The 24,967-nt window shown below is 30.9% G+C and overlaps 2 protein-coding genes across 4 annotated transcripts; both read left to right on the forward strand.

The window, feature by feature from the left end:
• The first annotated feature begins 731 nt into the window (after positions 1-731).
• Positions 732-16,242, forward strand: LOC137831291 (glycerophosphodiester phosphodiesterase GDPDL1-like). 3 transcript variants are annotated; one of them, XM_068638908.1, is made up of 10 exons: positions 764-985; positions 5,887-6,183; positions 9,402-9,514; positions 9,588-10,092; positions 10,942-10,980; positions 11,097-11,381; positions 12,084-12,226; positions 14,929-15,083; positions 15,173-15,415; positions 15,718-16,242. In XM_068638908.1, exons 1-9 carry the CDS (start codon positions 859-861, stop codon positions 15,258-15,260), a joined length of 1,752 nt encoding a protein of 583 aa, XP_068495009.1. In that variant the 5' UTR covers positions 764-858; the 3' UTR covers positions 15,261-15,415; positions 15,718-16,242. The 3 variants fall into 3 exon arrangements, with proteins under 3 accessions (XP_068495010.1, XP_068495009.1, XP_068495008.1); XM_068638907.1 differs by having other exon boundaries at positions 770-985; positions 14,929-15,415; XM_068638909.1 differs by lacking the exon at positions 11,097-11,381 and having other exon boundaries at positions 732-985; positions 14,929-15,415.
• Positions 15,371-16,019, forward strand: LOC137833446 (glycerophosphodiester phosphodiesterase GDPDL4-like). Its single transcript, XM_068641797.1, has 2 exons — positions 15,371-15,419; positions 15,718-16,019. Exons 1-2 carry the CDS (start codon positions 15,371-15,373, stop codon positions 16,017-16,019), a joined length of 351 nt encoding a protein of 116 aa, XP_068497898.1.
• Positions 16,243-24,967: the final 8,725 nt, after the last annotated feature.

Here is a 24,967-nt window from a genome sequence, read left to right on the forward strand (position 1 = left end):
AATTAAAATGTGCAAATAATATTGGCATAAATCATTTAAAAATAATTAGTGTGAGTAAAAAACAGAAAATGTTTGTATATTATAGTGTAATTGTTTTTTATAAGGTCCGTAAACAATTTAATTATTTTTCAATTAAATTCTTGAACTTGTATTTACTTTTTTTTTCAGGTCTATTCTATTTAATCTTATAATAAAAAATAGTGTTAAATATCTAATTAAAATAAATACAAAATTAAATCCAATAAAAAAATAGTTTTGAGACTTAATTAAAGCTTATCAAATAGTTCAAGACACACATTAACTACAATATAATTTATAAGTGGTGATAGTAATTTTAATTCTTGAATATTTATGATAATAATTAAGTTAATTTTTTATAATTAATAAACTAAAAAAATTCTTAAAAATAACATCGTCATCAATAAACTATATTTAATAATAACATATAGAATTTTTTTACATAAAAATGATATTTTATTTTTTAGAATACGAAAAAATAAATATAAAATAAAAACTACTTTATCTTTTTAAAATTTTCTTTAATATATTAACATTTAAAAACTAATTTAAAACAATCACAGTGTAAGGAGGAAAGTTACTATTTCTGCTGAATGTAAAGTAAAGTTTTCACTTCTATAGGGACAAATACGTTGACGCTGTCGTTTCGCCTTCTCACTTTTTCTTCTATAGGGACAAATATGACTTAGCCGATAGCTAAAACGACACACGACGTGACTTAAACGATAGTTTAGCCCACTGATATATAGCACTCAAGGGTTGTGGTGAGTGGCCAAAACTCTAAGTTTCTTCTCCGCCAAGTACTGCCGGAACTTCACCGGAAACTGAAATTCCGCTGGAATGTGGAAACCACGCTCTCTTCTCCGTTCACTCTTTCTCCTTCATTTTCTTCTTCTTCTTCTTTACTCGGTGCTGCCTCTGGTTTCTGCACAAGTATCCAACGCAACCACTTGGAACACTCTCTCCGGTTCGTCTCTCTTTTCACTCTTCTATCTTTTTTTTGTGTGGATAATGTTACTGGGAAAATAAACCAGAAAAATTAAAACACAGGAAGTGTACAGATTACTGTTACAGAGTCAAACACACGTTGCAATTATAATTACTCTCAAATATTGTAATTATAGGTAAATTTTGGATCTAATTAATGTAAGTAAGATATTTATCTAGTTTTTAGGAGTTTACCTTAACCTTCTTCTAAACTTATATAATTAACTATGTTTCAGTGGTATATATTTATCTCACATATAATGAAAAGAAGAGTGATCTGAGATCAATTCAAACTTACCTTAGCTTGATTTAACGTTCCTTTTGTTCTTTTCGGTCGAGTTCGTGTTAATTCCAAGTTGTTATTAGGAATATTATCCGTGCAATTATTAGATACGAATTTTAATTGAAGTGTGTTGGTGAAAAGGGTGATAAATGAGGCTGAGGATTGATATACTGTATTGTACCGTCTTCTTGTGCCTTGAAAATTATATTGATAAGTTAATTTGATGATATCAGAATTAGAGTGGATGAGGAAGTGAGTATTTTGGAGTGGGAGAATCAACTTGTTGTTATAAATAGTGTTCTTTTTAGTTATATATATATATATATATATATATATATATATATTTAAATCATCAATAGATTTTTATAATTAATATTTGTTTAAAAGTTATTTTCAGTAGAAATTGAGCAAAACTTAATATACTTTATGACACACTAAAACATAAAGCATAAATAAGATGATACATCATTAAAGAAATAATTAAATATCTTCAAAGAATTAAATTTCTAATTTTTTATCATGTGTTATATTACTTAAATAACTTCTACAATTTGTTAGGGATACATTTCAATAAATACATATGTATAAAGTATGTTTATTACTAAAGATTATCATTGCCAAAAAAAAGATGGGTGACAGAACAGGTCAGTCCAATTCATTTTGAATCGATCCGTCATTAATCATCAAAAGTGGGATGAGACAGACTGACCTATCAAGATTGTACAAAATTGAAAATAGTCATTCATATTGTCATAGGACAAACGGGTGAATTGACCCGTCACTTTCATATTTTTTTATTTCTTTTTGTTTTAGATCGTTATAATTATTAATATCGCTTTTTGAAAATTAATTACATATTAAAATTAATTTTTTAATGAACATACATGAAAATTATTAAAAATCAAACCAAACACATTCAATTATATTAATCATTAATGAGATTTAAACAAACCTGATGATCATTAAAGTTCTTGTATCAAAAATTTAATTCTTTTCGTACTGTATTAAAACGAAACATGTGAATAATTGTTGGAGTGAACATATTATTTACCATGCATGGTTTAGGTGTGAAAATGATGGTGACACTATAATAAATTTTCATACATAGAAGTGTGAAAAAAAATACAAATATTTAAATATATTTATAATTATGTTAATCTTTATAGAAGTGTGAAAAAAAAATACAAATATTTAAATATAATTTATAATTATGTTAATCTTTATAGATTCGTTTAAAGTTGAAATTCATATTTTATTAATTGAATTTATATTGGATATACTTTTGGATTGAAAAAAAATGTCTAAGTAAGAAAAAATCATAACTGAAAGCGACTATGTGCTAACATGATTCGTCCTTCATTATTTCTAGATTAAGAGTAGACTCTTCTCTACCATTTGAGTTCAAGCTCCCACATCTCTTTTATGTATTCATCCCTTTCTTCCCACACTACCACTACAATACCCATCCCTGATTAACCAGACTCAAATCATTCCCTCGATCCTCTTTACCTTTTGTTAGTATTATTTTCTATTTTCTCCTTTTCCTTATATCAGAATACATTCATGCACTTATCCACCCTAAATCCTTACTTATTATCACTCCCAATAGAAAAAACCACACCGCTCTCATCATCTCTCAATCACTAAATCCCTATTACAACTTTCACTAATATATTTATACCTTCTTATATGCCATTTAGGATAGAGTATCTTTCAAGATCTCATTCAAAATTTGCTCTAATGATAAATTTCACTTTCAGATCTTAAATAATTTTTTCAAGTCCTACAATGATTTTTTTGGTAATGGGGGAGAATTTAAAAAAGTAGTTCTTATCGTAGAAGAACTCATTCTCTATGGTGGAGATCTTTCCTCTTTTTCATTCAACATATTTTAAATGACAGATCTTAGGTTTAAAATATTTGTTGAAAAATTACTACTAAAAATATTTTTATACTCGTGACAAATAAAGCCCAAAATTGACACCAATTGCACAAAAGGCACCCCTGAAAGTTATTTGTGTCGCTTGGAGTGCCTTGATATTCCATATTTCTTATGATATTGGTTGTAACTATGATCCTACACTATTCCATGCAAGATTTCATATATACAAGCCACACTATAGGCTGCTTCTTCATGCACCTTCATACCTTCTTGTGCCACCCCTATAAGTTTTTTGTATTCTAAAAATACTTTTTTGTAATACTCCAGATTACATAATTCGGAAGTATTTTCTAGATCCAGAATTAGCTTCCGGATTATGTAATCTGGAATTCTTTTGTGATTAGCTTCCGGATTACATAATTCAGAAGTCAATCTCTTACTTAGAATAGACTTCCGGGATTATGTAATCTGGAAACCTTTTTTATTTTTTTCAAATGTGTGATTAGCTTCTGGATTACATAATCCGGAAGTCTTTTTTAAGTATGAGATTGACTTCTAAATTATGTAATTCGGAAATCTTTTTTTTTCAGATGTGTGATTAGCTTCTGGATTACATAATCCGGAAGTCTTTTCTAAGTATGAGATTAACTTCCAGTTTATGTAATTCGAAATATATCTGGAATATATCCTGATTACATAATCCGTAGGCTTATTTCAAATCCAAAAGAGTTCTAGATTTTATAAATCTCAAGAACACTTTTGGATCCAAAAAATCTTTCGGATTATGTATGGGGGTGACACAAAAAAGGATAAAACAGTACTTTAACATTTAATATGGGGTGACACAAGAAGGTAAGGAGGGAGGTGTGGGAAGAAAGAGTCCACACTATATTGTCCACCAATATATTTTTCCCATCCCCATTCATCACTACCATGCGTAGTCATTTCGAACATTTTGTCAACATTCCCGTGAGGTTATCAACCAACTCCTATACCACTTTAAGCTCCATATGCATCTAGTTTGTAATCATGCACCCATATCCTTTAACATCGAACTTAGGTATAGCCTCGGATAGTCATTGCCATGCACTTATCACCTTGCCAAATTCTCTCTACACCCAACATTTTTAAACCTGCATCCTACACAATTTTAAATTTCCAAAAATATCTTTTATTTAGAAATAAAAATCAGAAATTGGAAATAATACATTATGGAAAAACAGATATGGAAAAAAATTATTGTTTTTTGAAAATAAAAATTCAAAATAAAAATCTCATTTTGAAAAAACAATTATGGAACATAAAAAATGTGTTTCAGAAAAAAAAAATTCAAAATATATTTCAAAAAAAAATCAGAATATATTTTTATTCGTATCATTATTTTATTTAAGGATATTTTTATTGTTTCACACTAAAATCGAATGGATATTCAAATTTGATATAGTGTAGTAAGTAATTGCCTTCCATTTTTTATATTGCATCCTTACTTTTCACAAAACCTCTTTCCAAAACCAATCAGAGTAATTTTTCACTCTACACACCCTTTTTATGTCCCTCCACCACATATACACAAACCCATTTGTGTCCTACCTAAGTTGAAGGCCTTTCCACCCTTCCCATACAAAAAAACCCATAGAGAACCCTTTTTGATGAATGACTTTCTATGCCCACTTGCTAAGTAGTGGACTGTTTCTTCCTGCACCTCCATACCTTCTTCTAGGACCTTCATAATTTTTTTAATTTCCAAAAATGCCCCTCTACAATATTCCAGATTATGTAATTCGGAAGTCATTTTTCAAATTTGTAATTAGCTTCCGGATTACATAATCTGGAAGCCTTTTTTCAGATGCATGATTACTTTCCGAATTACATAATTCGGAAGTCTTATTTAGTTTTCAGATTATGTAATCTGGAAGTCCTTTTTCAAATGACACAAAAAAATAAAAATGTATTTTCATGTTGTGTATGGAGGTGGCAGAAGATACGGAGGTGCAGGAAGAAACAATCCAAGTAGTGTGTATTGTTTAACATCTTTCACCCGCAAACTCCATGGCTCCTAGGACAACATATATATCCTTATATCTAACCCAAGTTATCTTCCTTTGAGCCTCTTCACTTTCCCAGAAGAGCATCATCTAAATATTCTTTATCTTTCTGACCACACCACTCGGTATTTTGTAAGAGAATAGGAAGAATAACGTTAAGGATGAAATGATCAACTTAACAAGACATAACCTTTCTGTACAGGAGAGTTGTTTATGCTTCCATAGTCTTAGTTTCTTTTTCTCAACAATCGAGTTCCATATAGCTTCTTTTTTAGGAATAACCCCTACTGCTATTCTTAAATATGTAAAAGGAAAGAAAGAATCTTGCAATTCAAAATACTTGTAATTTTTTTTAATCCTCCACAAAAAATTCCCACGTCTATTATTGAATAAGCTAACATTAAGATCTGAAACAACTCGAAACTTTTGATAGCGATTGTGTTACTCAAAGAAGTTTCTCCTAAAAAAATTCTATAAAATGTAAATTGGATAAACTCATTTTAAAACTTTCATTACCTATATCTTGTACTTGTTATACATGTTTTTTCCAATAACTTCCCCTAATGGGTTCAATAATCCTTGAAACTTGTGTAATAGATGTTCGCTCTGATAATAAATTGTGATGTGTAGTGTGTGTTGAAGCTAACTTGAAGGAGTTGTTTTTGGTGCAGGAAATCCACCGTTGGTGATAGCACGTGGTGGTTTTTCAGGGATATTTCCTGATTCGAGTGAAAAAGCTTATATTTTTGGTGTAACAGCTAGTTTAAAAAATGTGATAGTATGGTGTGACGTGCAATTAACGAAAGATTCGCAGGGGATCTGCGTCCCAAACGTGAAGCTTGAAAATGCCACTGATATTGCTCAAAATAATAAATATAAAAGTAAGTCTTACCAAGTTAATGGTGTACAAACCGATGGCTATTTTTCTGTGGACTACACCCTAAAGGACCTACGTTCCAATGTCTTCTGTAAGTTCAACTCATCTTAATTTATTCTTACACAATATAACGCCTTCATCTCTGCATATACAACATTCTTTTAACTAGTTTGCATAAATTAAAATTTTTATTAATTTAGTTAGTTATATATATTTGTCAAGAATACAAAGTGTTAACACATGGGTTAGATTGAATAAAATCAACCCACCTAAAATATATGAGAAGTGGGTTAGCTCACTTAGAAAAACTGACTATACTCATGGTGAATGGTTCATGGGATGTGCTATTTATTCACCAATAAAATAAATATAAAATACTTGAAAGAATAGATTATAGATATCATATAATTCATCCCTATTTGTTGGCTAGTTACTCTTTAGTTACAATACATAATATTTTAACCATCCTTACTTATAATTACTTATGAGGGAGAAAGTTCCAATAAAATTTATTAAGATACACTCTAACACTAATTTATTATATAGGTTTATAAACAATTTAATCTCACAAAATTAAAATATTTGTATCATTTATGATTTCACCTTATATCTAATTGATATAGATGGATATTCATGTGTCTAAAGGTAGAAAGAATAATGATAAAGAAATAGATGGAAAAAAATCTTTTAAAAAATAAATTTCTCAAAAATATTTCTATATAAAGATATGAATGTAATAAATAAATACATAATATTTGTAATATGAAAACTTTTAGACGCCTATCAACCTTGGAAGGTTACACCTCTGGACTAGACGAGGGCATGCCCTCCATGCATATGATCACTGTCTTGAATAATTATTACATGGTTATTATTTTGATCATTTAGTTGCAACTTACACATTCAAGAAAAATGTGTTTCACATAATAGTAGATTGTAATGGTAATGATGTAACTTATCTTCAATACAAATTGATAGACTCGTAGGCCTTCTACCTTCACGCGGCATTGCTCTGTCAGGCTTTCGCCCATTGCGGAAAATTTCCCACTGCTGCCTCCCGTAGGAGTCTGGGTCGTGTCTCAGTCCCAGTGTGGCTGATCATCCTCTCGGACCAGCTACTGATCATCGCCTTGGTAAGTTATTGCCTCACCAACTAGCTAATCAGACGCGAGCCCCTCCTCGGGCGGATTCCTCCTTTTGCTCCTCAGCCTACCGAGTATTAGCAGCCGTTTCCGCATTCGAAGGGGGGTAGACTACTCAAGAATCTTACTTTCTTATAAGGCAAAAATATCCATAAAACTATTGTCTTCAACACTTAATGATCGATCAATTCTAGTTTCTATGATACTTTATATCTTAGTTTCAGTCTATATCTACGTCTTAGTCTAGTTTAATGTTGGTTATAAGTCTTGATCTCAATCTGGTTTAATTTCAATGGGGTATCTACAATCACCCAAATGCTTAAGTCAGTGTAATCTTGATATTTAAAAGTAGACAATTATAAGTCACTCAAAAGTGTTTTTACCTAAGGATATCCCCTTTTTATACTAGTTTTAATGGGCATATACTTATATGGAACTTTGCTAACGACCCAACTAAGTCCTAATTGCAGTTTTAGGACGTGCTTACGAATAATCATCTACTTAAACATTCTTAATTAGTTAGGGGGAACATGTCAGTTAAACATGTTAGGATATGATTATTTAATTGAAATGTATGTCATTCGTTGGAGATTACTTTAGCTGTTCTTAGTTGATTGAGATGTTCTCTGTCTTGGATAGTACATTGGCCCCCTAGGCTCAAGTGGATTTACCCAAAGAGCCTTTGTAAGAAAAAATCATTTTTTTTTGCCAAGATACCATCTATCCCAAGTGGTATACTTGCCCCCTAGGCTCAAGGAGAGCGAAGCGTTTCAAAGAGTATAAAAGGTCCAGGGTGCATCAAAGAGAGCGCATGTTATGAATGTGACAGGTCTTGAGATTGTAGTCATTGGGATGGAAAGATAAGATAGTTGGGATAGATGTGACGTTCCATTTGCTTCATTCCTTATTGAGTCTATAAATAGTTGACCTTGTGGGCTATCTAGGCTCTTCCAATTTGAGGGGAGGGAGTTTCCATTATACCTTCCGTGAAGGGGTGTTGACGAATAGAGGCACCGAAAGCATACATAGAGACTGGTGGTTGGGATTGAGCATTTTGAAAATTGTCAACCTCTTGCATTTTGGGAAAATTGGTACATTGGAGCTAGTTGAGTCTTTGTGTTCGGTGTTGACCTGCAAAGGTATGTTCTTCCACCTTTTATCTCATTCTTGTGTTTTTGTATCAAAGGGCATCAATTTCTTCCACATTCTTTCTCTTGAATGTTTCTATTTCTCTTTGTAACTCCATCATCATTTCAATATGATTAACTAGGTTATCATGAGGTTCCTCGTGCTGGCATATGCCATTTGTCATGTTTTGCGTGGTCAACATGTAGTCTGCCAAGGAGTTTTTTACGGTCCATCGATGGGCGCCAAAATATTTTTACAAGGCCAAAATGTCCCTATAGGACCACTCTCTTCAACTCCTATTGCTCATTCGTTCTGAGTCTTCATGCTACTTCGTGCCTTAGTTTCAATCTATATCTCGTTCTCAGTCTAGTTTGATCTTAGATACAAGTCTTGATCTTGGTCTGGTATGGTCTCGGTAAGGGTACCTGCAATCACTCTGAATTTCAAGTCAGTATAATCTTGATGTTCAAAAGTAAAAAATTATAAGGAATAACTTAAAAATGTTTTTACTTTAGGATACCTCCCTATTTACACTAGTTTTAATGGGCTTATACCTATACAAAATTCTACTAAATGCTCAATTGGGTCCTAATTACGATTTTAGAGTGTATTTAAGTATAATATGTCTGTTTAATCATACTTAATTATTTAAGGGATGCACGTATCAGAATAAGATTTATTTCACTGAGATGAATGTCGGTCGGTCGTTGGAGATGACACTAGATCGGTTGTTCTCGATCTTGGATTGTACAAGTTATTTACCTACTCCTATTTGCTTATTGCAATGAGCATGGGATACTAGAAAAACAACTAATCTTTCCATAGATTTATGCCAAAATCTCTTTCTCAATATTTATAAACGAATTGAAATCTTTAATCTTGTTCTCCAAAACAACTTTAAGGTAGGTCAATGATTTTGAAGCATGTGTAAATTTTACATTAATGATTTGTAATGTCTGACATTTATTCATGTATTAAATGAAATATATATATATATATATATATATATTAATTACTGACAATTTTAGTTACTGGACAGTGGTTCAGGGAGATCATAGTCGAGCAACCACAATTGGTAAAGGATTCGAAATTCTTACTGTGAAAGATGTGGTTAACACAACATCCCCGCAAGGATTGTGGTTGAACATACAGGTATAATGCATTTCCAATCACGTAGTATTCTAGTTCTTCACAAAACTAAACGTTTTTTTCTTAAATTTTGCAGCATGATGCATTCTACACTCAACACAATTTGAGTATGAAAAACTTCATACGTTCTGTTTCCACAACAGTAAATGTCAGTTACATCTCATCACCTGAAGCTAGTTTTCTCAGAAGTATAAAAACAGACATCAATCCCAAAATAACAAAACTGGTCTTCAGGTTTCTGGGAAAAGAGGAAGTAGATCCATCAATCAAACAGACTTATGGTTCACTATTACAAAATCTAACATCTATCAAGACATTTGCTTCAGGAATTCTTGTTCCCAAAGATTACATATGGCCTGTGGATCCAACAAGTCACTATCTACAACCACATACATCTTTGGTCTCCGATGCGCACAAAGTGGGGCTAGAAGTCTTTGCTTCAACTTTTCAAAATGATATTCCAATCAGCTATAATTACAGCTATGACCCTGTTTCCGAGCACCTGAGTTTCATTGAGAATGGAAACTTTTCTGTTGATGGTGTGTTGTCTGACTTCCCCCTAACGTCATCTGCAGCTATAGGTATGTTATGTCTTACTCATTTTTTGTTAGGATGGCCTTCCGTGTATATAATGCATACAAACTGATTAAATCTTGTCTGTTATTACCATTTCTTCTACTGAGATTTTATTTTTTCATTAGGAAGAAGTTAATGCACCTATGATCCTGTTACTACTATTAGTACTAGGCTTGTGTGCATAACATTTTGATGAATCACCCTAAATGAGTTTATGCAATTTTACTTTGTTAATTTTAAAGTGACCGTGCTTGATTTTGTTTGATTCTAAAATTTTGGGATCAACATTCTACGTTATTGATTTGTTAGCTACTTTATATTTATTTTAAATCTAGGTAAGGGGTAGATGACCTTTCCACGGGGTTGCGACTCAGAAAGTTATATCATAGAATTCTTGATCAAAGAAATGTAACTGGCGGAACTTATATTGACCATCACACATATAGGATATTGTATGCACATAATCTTACTCAAAATCTCCTAGGCGGACACTACCAACTCTCTTTTTATGCTAACTTTTAAGCCAAGTCTAGTTTAGACTAGGTTTCTTCTTTAGGAAAATTCCAACTAAATACTTTCGGCGACCATCTATAAAACATGGTGTTTATTTTCCTAACTGCATTAACCCAAATATAAGTATTTTTCCTTTATATTACTTTTCCAAGCTGAAATTTTATGTATCGATTTACTATGTATCTTCTATAACTATGTGTGTACTTCTGTACTTGATTTTAGTTGCATGTGGATTCTACAAAACTAAACAATTCTAACCTGACTAAGTTCAGAATGCGTGTATACATGAGTATAAAGTTTCCCCCTTTAAATGACTATTGATTTTTGTTCTTTTTATGCAGACTGCTTTGCGCACATGGGCCTCAATGCTCCAAAAAAAGGTGTGTTAATATCGTTGCTTTATCCCTGCTTGTTTGATGCGTAACACTTCTACGCTAGTGTAAATTGAAAATTGCATCATTGTTAACCAGATACATTCATTCTATTCATGTCTTAGTTAACACTTTGGTCATCTCAAAATATGGAGCAAGTGGAGATTATCCTCCTTGTACCGACTTAGCATATAAAAAGGCTATTTTAGATGGTGTGGATATTCTTGACTGTCCTGTTCAAATGTCAAAGGATGGAATACCATTTTGCTTTAACTCTATTGATCTTATTAAGAGCACAAATGTTGCTAAATCAAGTGTCAGCAACCTAAGCAAATCTATTCCAGAGATCCAAGCTGGTGATGGAATATTTGCATTCGACTTGGCATGGAATGATATAAAAAGATTGAGTCGTAAGTCAAATGGTCCTTTACTCTTCATTCCGATTATTTATATAATAGACTTATCAAACACTGAATGTTATATACCTCAATTAAGTGAAAGTTCATGTCTAATGAGATATAAATACACAACACACACGATTATTTATATAAGACACTTATCAAAAAATGAATGTTATATACCTCAATTAAGTGAAATTTCATGTCTAATGAGATGTAAATACAAAACACAAGCAAATCACCTGTTAGGAATAATTGGGACAAAATTAATTTTGACCTTCTCTTTACATGATAACCAATTTTAATTATTGTTATGATTTTGACCTTAAGCCATTGAGTTCTAGTGTCTCCTGTCATTTGGGACACATCCAATCTAGATGGATTTCCTCCCCGATGCATTAGTGTTCGTAGGATCAATTTAAATACTGAAAAAACTAATTCGAAAACACTTATCATCATTTTTTTGGTGTTCTTATGTGTAAAATATATGATTTAAGGCTGGATATGGACCTCAAAGAGGTGCACTGATCCTTGCTCTGACAAATCTCAAGTTATTTGTAACTTCTTGAAAGACTAATGTCATGATTTTTTATTTATTTATTTTTCCCTCAGTTGCTTTTTCTTTTGTATGAATATATTTTACCTATCAATATACGAAAATGTAAAAGCAAATATTTGACGACAATATTTTTCTTTTCTTCCTTTTGCCTGCAGTCTCAATGCTGAACCCGTTTAGCGACTACAATTTGTATAGAAACCCAAAATTTAACGAGAAAGTATCATTGTTAACATTATCAGAGTTCTTGAACTTCACACAAGGTCATACTTCCCTATTAGGTGTTGTGATCATCATTGAGGTGAGTTCTGTTCATGCCATTATTTCAGTAATTCAGTATGTGAACATGCAATATCTTTGGTGAAATGTAGTAATGCACATTTAACTGAGTAAGCCATATGGTAAACCATAAAAAATCATTTGTCATGATCCGTGAGAGGCATTAGGTAACTACTTCTGAATGTTCTAATGAACTTTGAGAAAAATGAATAGAAAATTAGAGAACTAGAACTAGATGTGCCAAGGCATAAAATTAAACTATGAATTGTTTCGTTGTTATAGACATGTAGTAATCCTTATTACTAGAAGAACAATATTTCTTCAGATAAAACAATATCAATACTAAACTAATAAACCAGTTAAATTTTAAAATTGTATTTAGCATGCCATGAAAATAAGGATACAATTTCGAGTTTGTGTTTATAATTTTGTTAATTGAAATGCTATCTCTAATATGTTTTGCAATACTTACAATGATCAAACATCGATCGGCTGTCACACAAGAAATGTTTGTTTTCCTTCTCCAATTTCTGGGAAAGCTTACTTTTGACACCATTCTTGCTTTCGTGAACCTTGGGTTTCCATTGATCCATTGATCCAGAGTAGGAAGAGGACAATAAACAAATTTCCTTTACTTTCTGCTATTTCCCAAATTCTGATTGAATTATGAACGGATGATTTCTCTAATACATAACTTGTTATAAGTTTTCATTGTACTATTACATTGAAAAGATTGGACCAATCCATACCCAAAATCATTACAATTTGATAGCAGTTAGGTACATAAACAGAGTTTTATCGCAAAAACGAGCACGATCGGCGATTGATGTAATAATAATCATTATAATATACACAAACATAGTAAAACAACAAAAGAAAAAGGAGAATTCACCGAAAGAGGAAAGTGGATTGCAGAGCGCGTGATCAACGCTTGGCAGAGTTGTTATCATAATAACGATCACGGAATCGGATCTGGAGTGTTGGACGACGGAGCGACCAATGGAGTTGATCCAGTCCTCCTTCTCCTTCTCGGAATCGGCAATGAAGTACATGGTGTCGGAGCATGTGGAAAGTTCAAATGCGTTCGGCTTGTTAAGGATGTCTTCGGAGCCTTTAACGGTAAGGCAGTTGGCGACGGAGACGCCGCCGCGTGGTCGAGAGGCGCGTGAGACAGTGGATTCCTTGAACCAGAAAAATTTGTCCTGCTTAAGAACGAACCAGCGGCGTCGTCAGGTCTTAATGTACTCGCCCTGCTTGGTGAGCCAGCCGGTGCGCTCGGGGTTGGACCAGAACTCGACGCCGTTGTAGACGGTGGGATTCTCCGACATGTCGATCGCCGCGCGCCAAAGGCTCCCCATCGGAGCTTAAAGACGAGAACTGGTTAAATGAATGGGTGGTCAGTGTTAATTTAAAAATTAAATAAAAATAATGCTAACCTTAAAATATATTTTAAAACATAATAATATATATATATATATATATATATATATATATATATATAAAAGACTAGCAGAAAAGGTATTTTTGTGACCGTTCTATTTAATTTTTACGATGAAATTTAACATACATACAAACAATTTTGAATAAGTTAAAATTGAAAAGCAATAAATAATATGTTAAAAAAAATGTAAATAAATTAATCAAACTCTTTCTTCTTCTCTTTTAGTTTGAGTTTAGGGTTTGAGTTTTTTTTTTCTTTCATTGGTAGTTTACGAAGAGTGTCATGATGTTCATGTTAAAGTTATGATTTATTTGATGATAGATACAAAAGAATTATGTTTTTACCAAATAATAAAGTTACTTGAAATGGAGTGGAGAGAATGAATAGAAAATGGAAGTTATGTTATTTGATATGTGAGATTTGATGTGGAACCAAATTAGGGTAAGACCATACTCTTTCTTTATGTTGTTTTGTTGTCTTCAAATAAAGAATTAAGAGAAGAGTGAGAAATTAGTTTGCATATAAAAACTTCCTTAACATTAATTTAAAAAATTAAAAATAATTTTATTTCTTAAATAATATTGTACTAATAAAATGGGATATATTATTAAATAGTTTTGAATCAGACAAAATTTGTGTAAAAAAAATTGTTATGAAAAGGAATCCTCTTTACATGTAGGTATATAGATAATTTATTTATTTAATTAATTTTTGTGTTATTTTTAATTAGATGATTATATTTTTTTAATAAATAAAAACAATCTTTCTATTTGCTAAAAAATATACATTTGTTTAAAACTAATTAAATATCTTTTTTTATTTAAAATAACTACTAGATATATATTTTCTTAAAATAATATTCACAAATTATTTTTTTCTTAATACAATAAAAAAGCTAATATACAAACGGCCAAGTATATGTCTCCGCTTGTATATAAATTAATTAATAAATATATAATATATAATATTTAAATATGTACATTGAAATATTAATTTGTTATAAAATCAGTATTATTTTAATATAATTATATTTATATATTGTATAAATACATATTAATATTTATATACAATTTATATCTTAAAGTGTGATTAATGAAAAACATTAACAATATATCTTTTAGAAAAGTGTTTCTCTTAGTTATTAGCTTAAAAAAATATGATTATAAAATATGTATTAAATAGTGTACTGCATTAATTATAATTATAGAAAAAGGAAATTTTATATGACAAGTTGAAACTTGAGTATTTTGTATTGTAATTATGTTGTTTTCTACTATTATCAGAGTGCACCGTACCTTGCAAGGGAACAAAACTTAAGCGTGATTGATGCAGTGAGTGATACTTTGAGCAAAGCAGGTTATGACAAACCAGGGACTCCAAACGTCATGATTCAGTCCAGTGATAGTTCTGTACTACTGAAATTCAAGGAGAAAACAAAGTATGAACTTGTCTACTCCATTCCAGAGATAGTTAGTGATGTAGTTGATTCAGCTCTTTCGGATATCAAAACATTTGCTCATTCTGTAGTTGTCGCAAGGGACTCTGTGTACCCGAAAAATGCTTTGTTCTTCGTGACTGGCTCTACAAAAACTGTGTCAAAGTTCAACTCTTATAATCTCTCTGTTTATGTACAAACATTCAACAATGAGTATGTATCTCAGGCATGGGATTTCTTCTCAGATGCAACTGTGCAGATCAACACATTTGTTTAGGGTGCTAGAATTGATGGTGTCATCACAGGCTTCCCTCAAACAGCCAATAGATACAGAAGTAAGTGCATACAAAACCTTTTATTTTATTGTTCTTGTAATTCACTAAAGATGCAATTTTGGAACTATTTGGTTTTCATATTTTCTGTTAAATAACTGTAGGCTTTTAAGCACCTTTTACTTCCAATCCTCTTCCATATATAGTAAATTATCCTTCATAATTCCCTTAGCCATAGCCATAACCATATAACAAACAGTTGATTAGTCTCACTCTTTTATGATTTCCTCTATTATCAAATTCAAATATACAATTAAGTCTCATATCTGATTACTGATTATATGATTTTCATGAACCTACTGCAGGGAACAGATGCTTAAATTTGGGTGACAGCACTCCTCCTCCTTACATGAGACCAGTTCCAATAGGTGGTCTTTTTCAACTCGTAGACAAATCTTCCTTACCACCAGCTATGGCTCCAGCCCCTTCCCTGACCGAAGCTGATGTTACAGAACCCCCTTTGGCTCCTTTTTCTAAAATAGCCCCATCTAACTCCATTGATGGAGCTGCACCAGGAGCACAACCACCACAAAATGCACAGGCTAAGGTTGCTGTCTGCTTCTTCATGTCCTCTCTGACAGTGCTTCTAGCCTCTCTTCTACTTTGATGGTGCAAGCTTGGTTATTCTAGCTATAACCCTCTATTTCCACTTTTCTTTTTCTGGGTTAGGTAGCATCAAGCTTTTGGCTTCAACACTGCTTCATAAATCTTGATTTCCTACTTGTACCAGTAAACTATTTCCATCTCAGAAGAAATATTGTGCGATAAGGTTTTGCTGCTGTTGTTAACTGTTTCTGGTATGATAAGTAAAGTATTATTCCCATTCTCCATTCTCTTTCTGATGTAGTAGTAACTATTACAGGTACATATTCTGTATATGAAATATTTTATAGATGAGCCATACTTCACATATTCAACTTATTTAATTCAAGAGTATTTTTTTTTACTTATTTTAAGAAATATCAAATAAAATTACACTATTTAGAAAAGAAAACCTCAATACTCCTTAATAATAATAAACCATAATGAAGAAACCCTTATTACTACGGTATTTAGATATTGCTTCTATGCTACGCGCTTTTTATATTATTAATATATTTTAATTATTTAAATATTTCTTTTATTTCTAATAAAATATGTTAATTAAAAACATAACTATTTAAAGTTATAATGAAATATAAATTCTTACAAAAATATTACTCAAAATTTATAACTTTTAGATTAGAAAATTTAAAATGTTAAAGTATAATTATTAAAAATATTACTTAATATTAATATTTAATTCAATAACAAATTATATTCTTATTTATCTTTTAACAACTTAGTTCTACCAAACACTTTTAATTTAAATTGTTCAACTTTAAGCTGATTTTGGCAAAGGACAAAGTAAGTACATATCTTACAATAGAAGATAAAATGTGAAAATTATTGATACAACTGAAATCGTAATTACCAAATACAATTTCAGCTTAATATAACTTAAATTGTCATTATTGAACACGGCTTGACTTAATATAACTAGTTCAACTTACTGAATTTTAGAATAACTTTTTTTTCTTTATTTTAAAAAATATCAAATAAAATTATATTGTTTATGAAGAAAATCGAGTATTGATGGTAAAATATAATTTTCATCATAGTAGATTATTTTGAAAAGTTATGATATTAAATAAGTTAAAAGTTATAAAAAAAAATCATCTTTGTCGAATACACATGAAATAATATTATCAAATAAGTCATAATAATTCGTGATTATTTTTTTACTAGTGATTCCATCTTCTAATTCCATTTATAATTTAGATAAATTATGTTACCAAACCAAACACATGCTTAGTTTGGTAAATAGGAGAGATAGGGAAATAATAAATTGGTATATGATTTCGTAGTGTATGAGTTTTTGGTTGATAGTTTGTGTTTAGTTTCGATGTGTATGCCAACGAAAGTAATTCGTCTATCTATGTGGATGGTTGTGTTTACTTGTTGCAGGTAATATGAAATATTTTGACGGTATTGGGAATTGTTTGTAATAATTTTCCATGTGTTTGAGTTCATAATAAATGAATTTTTGATATTCATTATTTAGATATGGGCGATGGAGCATTTGTTCTCTTACAAACGTCACGTGCGGAGGAGTGGAAATAAATATTCTCGTATTATGCATTGGATGGATGTTAGAGTTGGTGACAATGAAATTAGAGTTGGTCTACATCAAAGAAATTATTAAAATACAACAATAATTAAAATTCATATGAAATCAAAATAAATAATAATCAGTTTAATACGACGATCACACTTTCCATAGAAGTCGTCAAGAATTCCATAAAGATGCTCAAGTCGATGAACCCACAACATTAATATAACAACAATCATAAAGAAATCTCAAGCTTAAAATTCATCCATTATTACATAATATGCTACTATTTTATTTTTGCTTTATCAATTTTGTGTTGTGCTTCAATTGTATGACCAAGTGAGTAGAGCACATGCAATTGTCTAGTGCCACAATTTAGTGTTGAAGACTGTTGGCACAAATACCTACAAGTGCAAAATTTAAAATTCACTCAACATCGTCATTGTAAAGAGCAACAACATTTATATACATAAAAGATGACTAATATAGACTTACAAAATCAGAATATGTTATTGCTTGAAATGGAAATAAAACTTTTGCATAAAAGGAGTTGTAATAAGAATTGGTCCACGATCTCCCTCTTACTTTCAATTTCATTTCTTGAATTACGTGACTCTGTAAGAACCAACTAAGTTAGTACTATTACCAAAAACTTGAAACAAATAACAACAAATTTAAATCCACACTAACCGCAAAACAAAATATTAAAGCAAAACCACTTCACTACTTCAGTTATTTCAAATTCATTCAAATTTAACAACTCGATTACAAATAACATAACCTACAAACACATTGAACATAAATAACTAAATAATATAACAAAGAATATGTACATAAACAAACATAACGTTATGTAAATTTCTATCGTGTTATCAATTCTTGAGCACGAATTGAATTATTACAAGTCCAATCCCGTCAATATGTTCTTTTTCAATGTCAACAATAACACTACAACAACATTAACACCAATTTATCAATCATGCAAAAATAATAACTCAAGTAATCACTAACATAAATTATGTCACAGATTCGGTATATTAATTTATCGGTTCATGTGTAAACCTGCAACAAACACATCGTTCTATAAATCCTAAACAGATCCAAACCAGGTGAGCTTAGACCAGTAGAGGTTGGTTGGCTTCAGTAGAAACAAATCCAAGTGATCAATGGTTTTCTTTATGAACAAGTTCTTGGACCTCTCTGATTTGCTTATCCAAATCAACTATCCTCTTTTGGTTACCTGCACCTGGTTTTTCACAAACTTTATGTTGCTCAAGTAACTTTTCTCACTCACTTATACAATAACTAAATTCTCCAACTTCCTCAACACCATTTCCAAACCTTTGTCATTTGCACTCACTAGTCAATCCCATACAATCTGGAAATGAATATTTTCAAATCATTAAAAAATAATGCAACAATATGCACCAAAAACTTAACCAAACAATAAAATACCTCCAACAGATAAAAATCCTTCACGTAACTTTCTTACATGTGGCCAATGCAAAAAGCATGGAAAACAAGGACAATCAACACGGTTCCCAACACCAACATGATGAACTGCCTACACCTATTTCTAAAAAAAATAAATACACAACTAATTAACATTTCAAATAATGACCAATTCATTACAAACTTACTTGTCACAATTTTCATTGACCTGCAACACGACAACACAACCTGCCAAATATATCTCACGGGCATTCTTGTCTTGATAATAAACTTTAGATGCCCTTATCAAACTGGAAACTAATAAATTATGAACTGCACCCCCCAATTATATACATGTAGGGCATTTAAATTGTCTAACAGTTTAAAAGGAAAAGAAGGAAATGTCCTAGAAGTTCTAGGAAGATAGAAAACACATAATGCAACCAATATGTACAACCTCCAGAAATCATCTACATTTTTCTTTTTTCTAAATTTTTTATCCCCCAACTTATTTAAAATTGTATGTAATTTTATTTCTTCTCCATTGTCAAACAAGTCATTGACCAAACCTCCCCCATTGTCCTCCAAAATTACCTCTTCCTCCACAACCAACAACTCTAATCCAAAACATACATCCACAAGACAAAAAGGAACTAAATTTTGCCTAATCCTAAATGCATTATATTCGCTGACCATCTACTCATTAGCTCTTAGAGAAGACTGTTAGAAATGTTCAACACATTGTCTACTTCAACCATTCATTTAAATGGTGTTTGTTAAATCCTTTGTCATTGAAAGGCATAAGGTTACGGTTGATTTCTACAATATGTGCATTGTGCACATTGTGTCTAATTCGTAACTACAAAATCAAAACACAAAACAATATATTATTTATTTATTCAACACTATGCCATTTCAAAAAACATTCAACTACTGTCAACATAATATACAAAACAATCATAGGAAGATAGAAAACACATAATGTAAGTGTGAGGTCATGGGCCGACCCAGTTAGGATATTGTAACGTTTGAAGGCTTGTTAAGCCTCATTGGCTCATGCCTGAGACTAAGAGGTTGTGAGTGTTAGAATTGTAGGTCTTAAACAAAAGGGGGGGGGGGGATTGTTTATAAAAAAATTCGCAAATTTTTAAGGTACAATGAAGATAAAAGAGAATCAATTAATCATAAATCTATTCAGCTGTATTTAAAAATAGTTTTCATAGAAACAACAGAAAATCAACTAGTTGCTTTTGTGAAACAATCGATTGTTTATAGCAGCAATTATACACTTCAAGCAAAAAACAAATTTAAAGAGATGAGGGGTAGAGAGATTCACACAGTAAATTTATATTGGTTTACTCTTAGCCAAGAGCAACATCCAGTCCTCATAAAACCTCTGAGTATTCCACTATGCAGTCAAACACGCCTTGATTACAACACACACCAAAGTGGTGATCTTGAACCATTCAAGAACACACACGTCCTTTGGCAATCACAACACAGAATTCAGAACACCCTCTGAATCTGCACACCAACAATCATTACAGAAATACAATTGTTAAGAGAAAAGGAATGATCACACCTGATACAATCACAAATTGAAAAGAATAAAATACAGTGTAATCCTATTCCACTCTTCGAAAGAATCCAAAGCTTTAACCAATCTTGTGAATTAATAACGACCAGAGCGTAAAACAAATTATATATACTCCAATCAATTGTTAAAAACATTTAATGCAAGAACAAAATCAGTTTTAAATTAATTAAAACAGATTGAACTAACTTAACAAAATTCTGTTAAGAAAAATAAAAAAGCAAACGATTGATTTTTTGAAACAACTCATTGAATTGGTTTGACAGCAAAGTCAAACAGTTTCAAATCATTTTAAAAAACCTCTAAATGTAAAACAACTTGTTGAAACAACAATTCAACAAGATGATTTTCCATTTCTCTTTGAAAACACATCTTTTTTCAAAAGGATTAAAAATCAAATAAACTTGGATTAGTTCTATGAGTGGATTACAAATTCAAACTACCCAAAACCCACACACACAAGCAGCGGCAAAGCCTTCAACCAATCTTCATGGATTTGGAGACATCAAAGCTTGTTTTCAATAGTGAGGTCAGGGGTCAACCCAGTTAGGATGTCGTAACGCCCTGTTACCGAAGGCCTAATGATGATACTTTAAGAATCTCCATAAAGAGCTTTGAAGGAGTTACTTGAAGGGGGTTACGGGAATTAATGAAGGAATTAAGTCTGGAAAGACTGCTACAAAGAGGGATAGGCGATGAGCCTTCTATAAAGGAGAAGGGAGGTCGAGCAGAAGACACAACACTAGAACTGGAAACCATTATTTCTGGATTATCTTTGATGCTCTAGTTAAGAGTTATCTGTGTTGGCTAGAACAGTAAGCAATGTGTACAACCTACATAAATCATCTACATTTTTCTTCTTTCTAAATTTTTTATCCCCCAACTTTTTTAAAATTGTGTAATTTTTTTTCTTCTCCATCATCAAATAATTCATTGACCAAACCTCCCTCATTGTCCTCCAAATTTACCTTTTCCTCCACAATCCAAAACATACATCCACAAGACAAAAAGGAACTAAATTTTGCCTAATCCTAAATCAAGATTTGTTGTCGGTTTTTTACAAAGAATGTCGGCAAATGGTCCCGGTCTTAAATCCGTAATAATATGATGCATCGTAACCTCTGGACTTAGATTGTGAATACTCAGTGCAACCTTTCCAAAGCGCTCCATGAATAACCTTAACGATTCTTCCTTCTCTTGCCTTATATTTACCAAAGCAATTAATGTTAAATGATGTGGCCGACTTGTGGAAAACTAAGCTCCAAACTTCTCAACTAATGTATCAAAACAGTCAATAGATAGTGGCGACTACCCAGTAAACCAACTTAAAGTTGCTCCCTTCAAGGTTGTTGGAAATACTCAGCATAAAATGGCATCATTCCATGTATACAGGTTTACCTGTGTTGTATAAATTGTTATATGTTCATCAGGATCTGTACTTCCATCATATTTATCCATAGTTGGATTCTTTCATATTTATCCTGGTTGATCTCTTTTTCTACTCACCATACCTCACTTCTTCAGCTAACTTGCTTCTCGGCCCAACTGTGGGCGCCAAAATGTTCTTACAGGGCCCATAAACAATTAACTCTTTATCCTTTTGTCTTCTCGACTTCTCAGTCTCTTGATGTTGACTTGGGATTTAGGCTACAAGGTCCACTAATTTGGTCTTAGCCTGGTTCTTGGGTACAGGATATGGACTCTCACTTATCAAGCTTGGTCAAGTTGAACTTTCAGCTTCTGAGCTTAGGGTCAACTCTCGAGCGAGTATGTGTACCTGCAAGGGGCTTCGATGATAAAGTCATAATCAATATGTTTGATTATCAGATAAAAATAACTCTACCTACCTCTTAAGCAAATCGCCTATTTATGGCACTCACTTGTTAGACTTTTGATTTAATTGGGTTTTTACTCTTTGCACCTTAAATATATTGTAATTGTTTTAGACCTATTTATTTGGACTTTGATACAGTGTTCCCTTATTTTATTATTTATTTATTTTATTTTAGCTTTTCATCATATGCTGACGTTCTCTCAGCCTTTCGGCCTAGCCAGTACAATCATTTTAAAAGGTTTGTTTTTGCGTGTATATAAATTTGAAGAATATTCAACCTTCTAAATATTGATATTGATGAAGATATTATTAGCTAAAAGAAAAGTAAAAAGTAAATTAATTTGAAGTTAGAAATGGAACCATAGAACATGTAGACAAATAATCTCAGCCACACACTTACACTATACACTTATCCTATTCACATTGTCCACCGCCATAAAAGAACCGTACACCTTTCACCACGTGGGACCATTTTTCTTTTGGACATATTTGAATTGTTTCGACCTTAAGTTTGTTGAGATGATATCGCTAAGATCAAATTATTGTATCTGAGTTATTATCCGTTTTGGAACTCGAAATTTCGTCACAGTTTTATCCTGAAAAGACACTTCAGTAAGTCAAGAGAGTAAGATATATATAAACTTTCTTTAACCTCAATTTCTAAATAATCGATTGGACGTACTGAAACATAATCAATCTGAAATTGCATTCAAAATTAAATGCAATTTTAAATATTATATTTGTTTATTTTTTCTGCAATATATTTTAAGTTATTGGAAGTAAGATTAATCTCCAATGATAATACTTGCATCGAGGTTAGTCTCTTATTCATTTAAATGAGAAGAGAAGATAATTATTTCAAAAAAATTATTAGTATTGTGCCATTTTTTATTCTTTCATTAAACTTGGAGTTAACAAGAATGGTTTTTTTTTCCCGCAAAATAGTGTAATTTGATTTCGTTATTTCTGAAATTGACAGTCTTTTTTTTTTTTAGAATTAAGTCATGCATTTTTTTATTATTTTAAAATTGAACAAGTTGTGTGAATAAGAAAGTTTTGAAGGAACCGTATTTGGAGGATACAACTTTTGGCTAAATAGTGTGCTGATTGTATTGGTGAAGAAATCGTATTTATCTCAGACAATATAAATTACTACTACTGATTCGTAAAAAAAATAATGCTAAAGTCATAGTAAATACGACTTCACCATAAAACTGTTAAATTAAAATGTTGACAACTTTAGTTAAAAGAAATCGTGTTTACCATGTACCACTTCAGTTAAGTGGATTTTTTTTTTAGAAAAAAAAACTTTTTAATTTTTTTTAAATGATAAAATAATTTAAGAAATATTTAGTTGTGTTATTTTAAATAAAATGAATGTATAAAAATTAATAAAGATGGTAAGATCCTAAATTGAGATGCTACAAACTCTTAACCTTAATAAAAAAATCTTAATCGAAAACCTTAATCAATTAAGATTTTCAATAAAGATATTGAAAAATCTTAATTGAAAACCTTAATACAAAAATCTTATTAAAAAACCTTAACTAGTCATAAACCTCACAACTTTAGTATATCAGATATCAATGAATCAATTTCAGTAATTTTTTAAAATTTTACCTATTTCATTAATTAATTAATTAATTAAGAGGTGAAATTGCATTTGATTGATAAAAAAATCCGAGTTTTGGAGTAATACTCAATTCAAGGCCTTTCTAAGGCGGAAAAAAATAACTCAAGGACAAAAAGAAAAATTTTAATTTTTTGAAACTTCAAAATTGAAAAAGTTGTTTTTTATATTTAGAGTGTATTTAGAAAATAGCATTATTAGAAAATCATACTTTCTGATAATATTTTTCAATTAACTTTCATAAAAAAAGTGAGGATATAACTTTTCAAATTAAATTTTTTTATTGTAATAAAAATATTATATTACACTTATTAAATTATTTAATATAATAAATAATAAAAAATTATGATAAAAATATTATGTTAATCTTTAATTTTCAGAAGCTTATATAAATATTTCTATAAATTATTCTTTTATTAACCAAACATATTGGAATTATAATTTTCAAAAATTATTATAAATGTTTTTGGTCATATATCAACCTTAGAAACAACCAAACAAAATTTCAGTTTTCGGACCCAAAAGTATATGGAAACTTTCAAACTCTTATCCAAATATACTTGGACATCATTTGCTTATCTTTTGGGAAAAAAAATTAAAGTGCTAATTAATTATGATTTTAATTTTTATAACTTTTTATCTATCAAAATTTTGAAATATTTTTTTATTCTTTAGAAATAATACTTGTTAAAATATTGTGTTTAATGAAAATAGGTGATAATCCTAAATAACATTTGTTTTAAAAAAAACATAGTTCTTTATATTTTGGAAAATGATTTCATAGTTTGAAAAAAAAATATATTGAATAAAACTAAACCTTCATTATTATATTAATTATTGGAAATAAATCACAGGCTCACAATGCATTGTCAATATCTGAAGAAATAGTTGATTCTTCCCAAATAGGAGAAGACAAACTCATATCAGTATCACCA

This window comes from Phaseolus vulgaris, chromosome 6, assembly GCF_000499845.2.
Source record: "Phaseolus vulgaris cultivar G19833 chromosome 6, P. vulgaris v2.0, whole genome shotgun sequence".
NCBI lineage: Eukaryota > Viridiplantae > Streptophyta > Magnoliopsida > Fabales > Fabaceae > Phaseolus > Phaseolus vulgaris.

Bases quoted from the DNA above. Each gene is read 5' to 3' on its own strand.
- LOC137831291 (XM_068638907.1), top strand. From the start codon at position 859: ATGTGGAAACCACGCTCTCTTCTCCGTTCACTCTTTCTCCTTCATTTT. The intron at 11,382-12,083 runs GTAAGTCAAATG...TTTTGCCTGCAG, and splicing joins TGATATAAAAAGATTGAGTC to TCTCAATGCTGAACCCGTTT. The intron at 12,227-14,928 runs GTGAGTTCTGTT...TACTATTATCAG, and splicing joins GTGTTGTGATCATCATTGAG to AGTGCACCGTACCTTGCAAG.
- LOC137833446 (XM_068641797.1), top strand. From the start codon at position 15,371: ATGGTGTCATCACAGGCTTCCCTCAAACAGCCAATAGATACAGAAGTA. The intron at 15,420-15,717 runs GTGCATACAAAA...AACCTACTGCAG, and splicing joins GCCAATAGATACAGAAGTAA to GGAACAGATGCTTAAATTTG.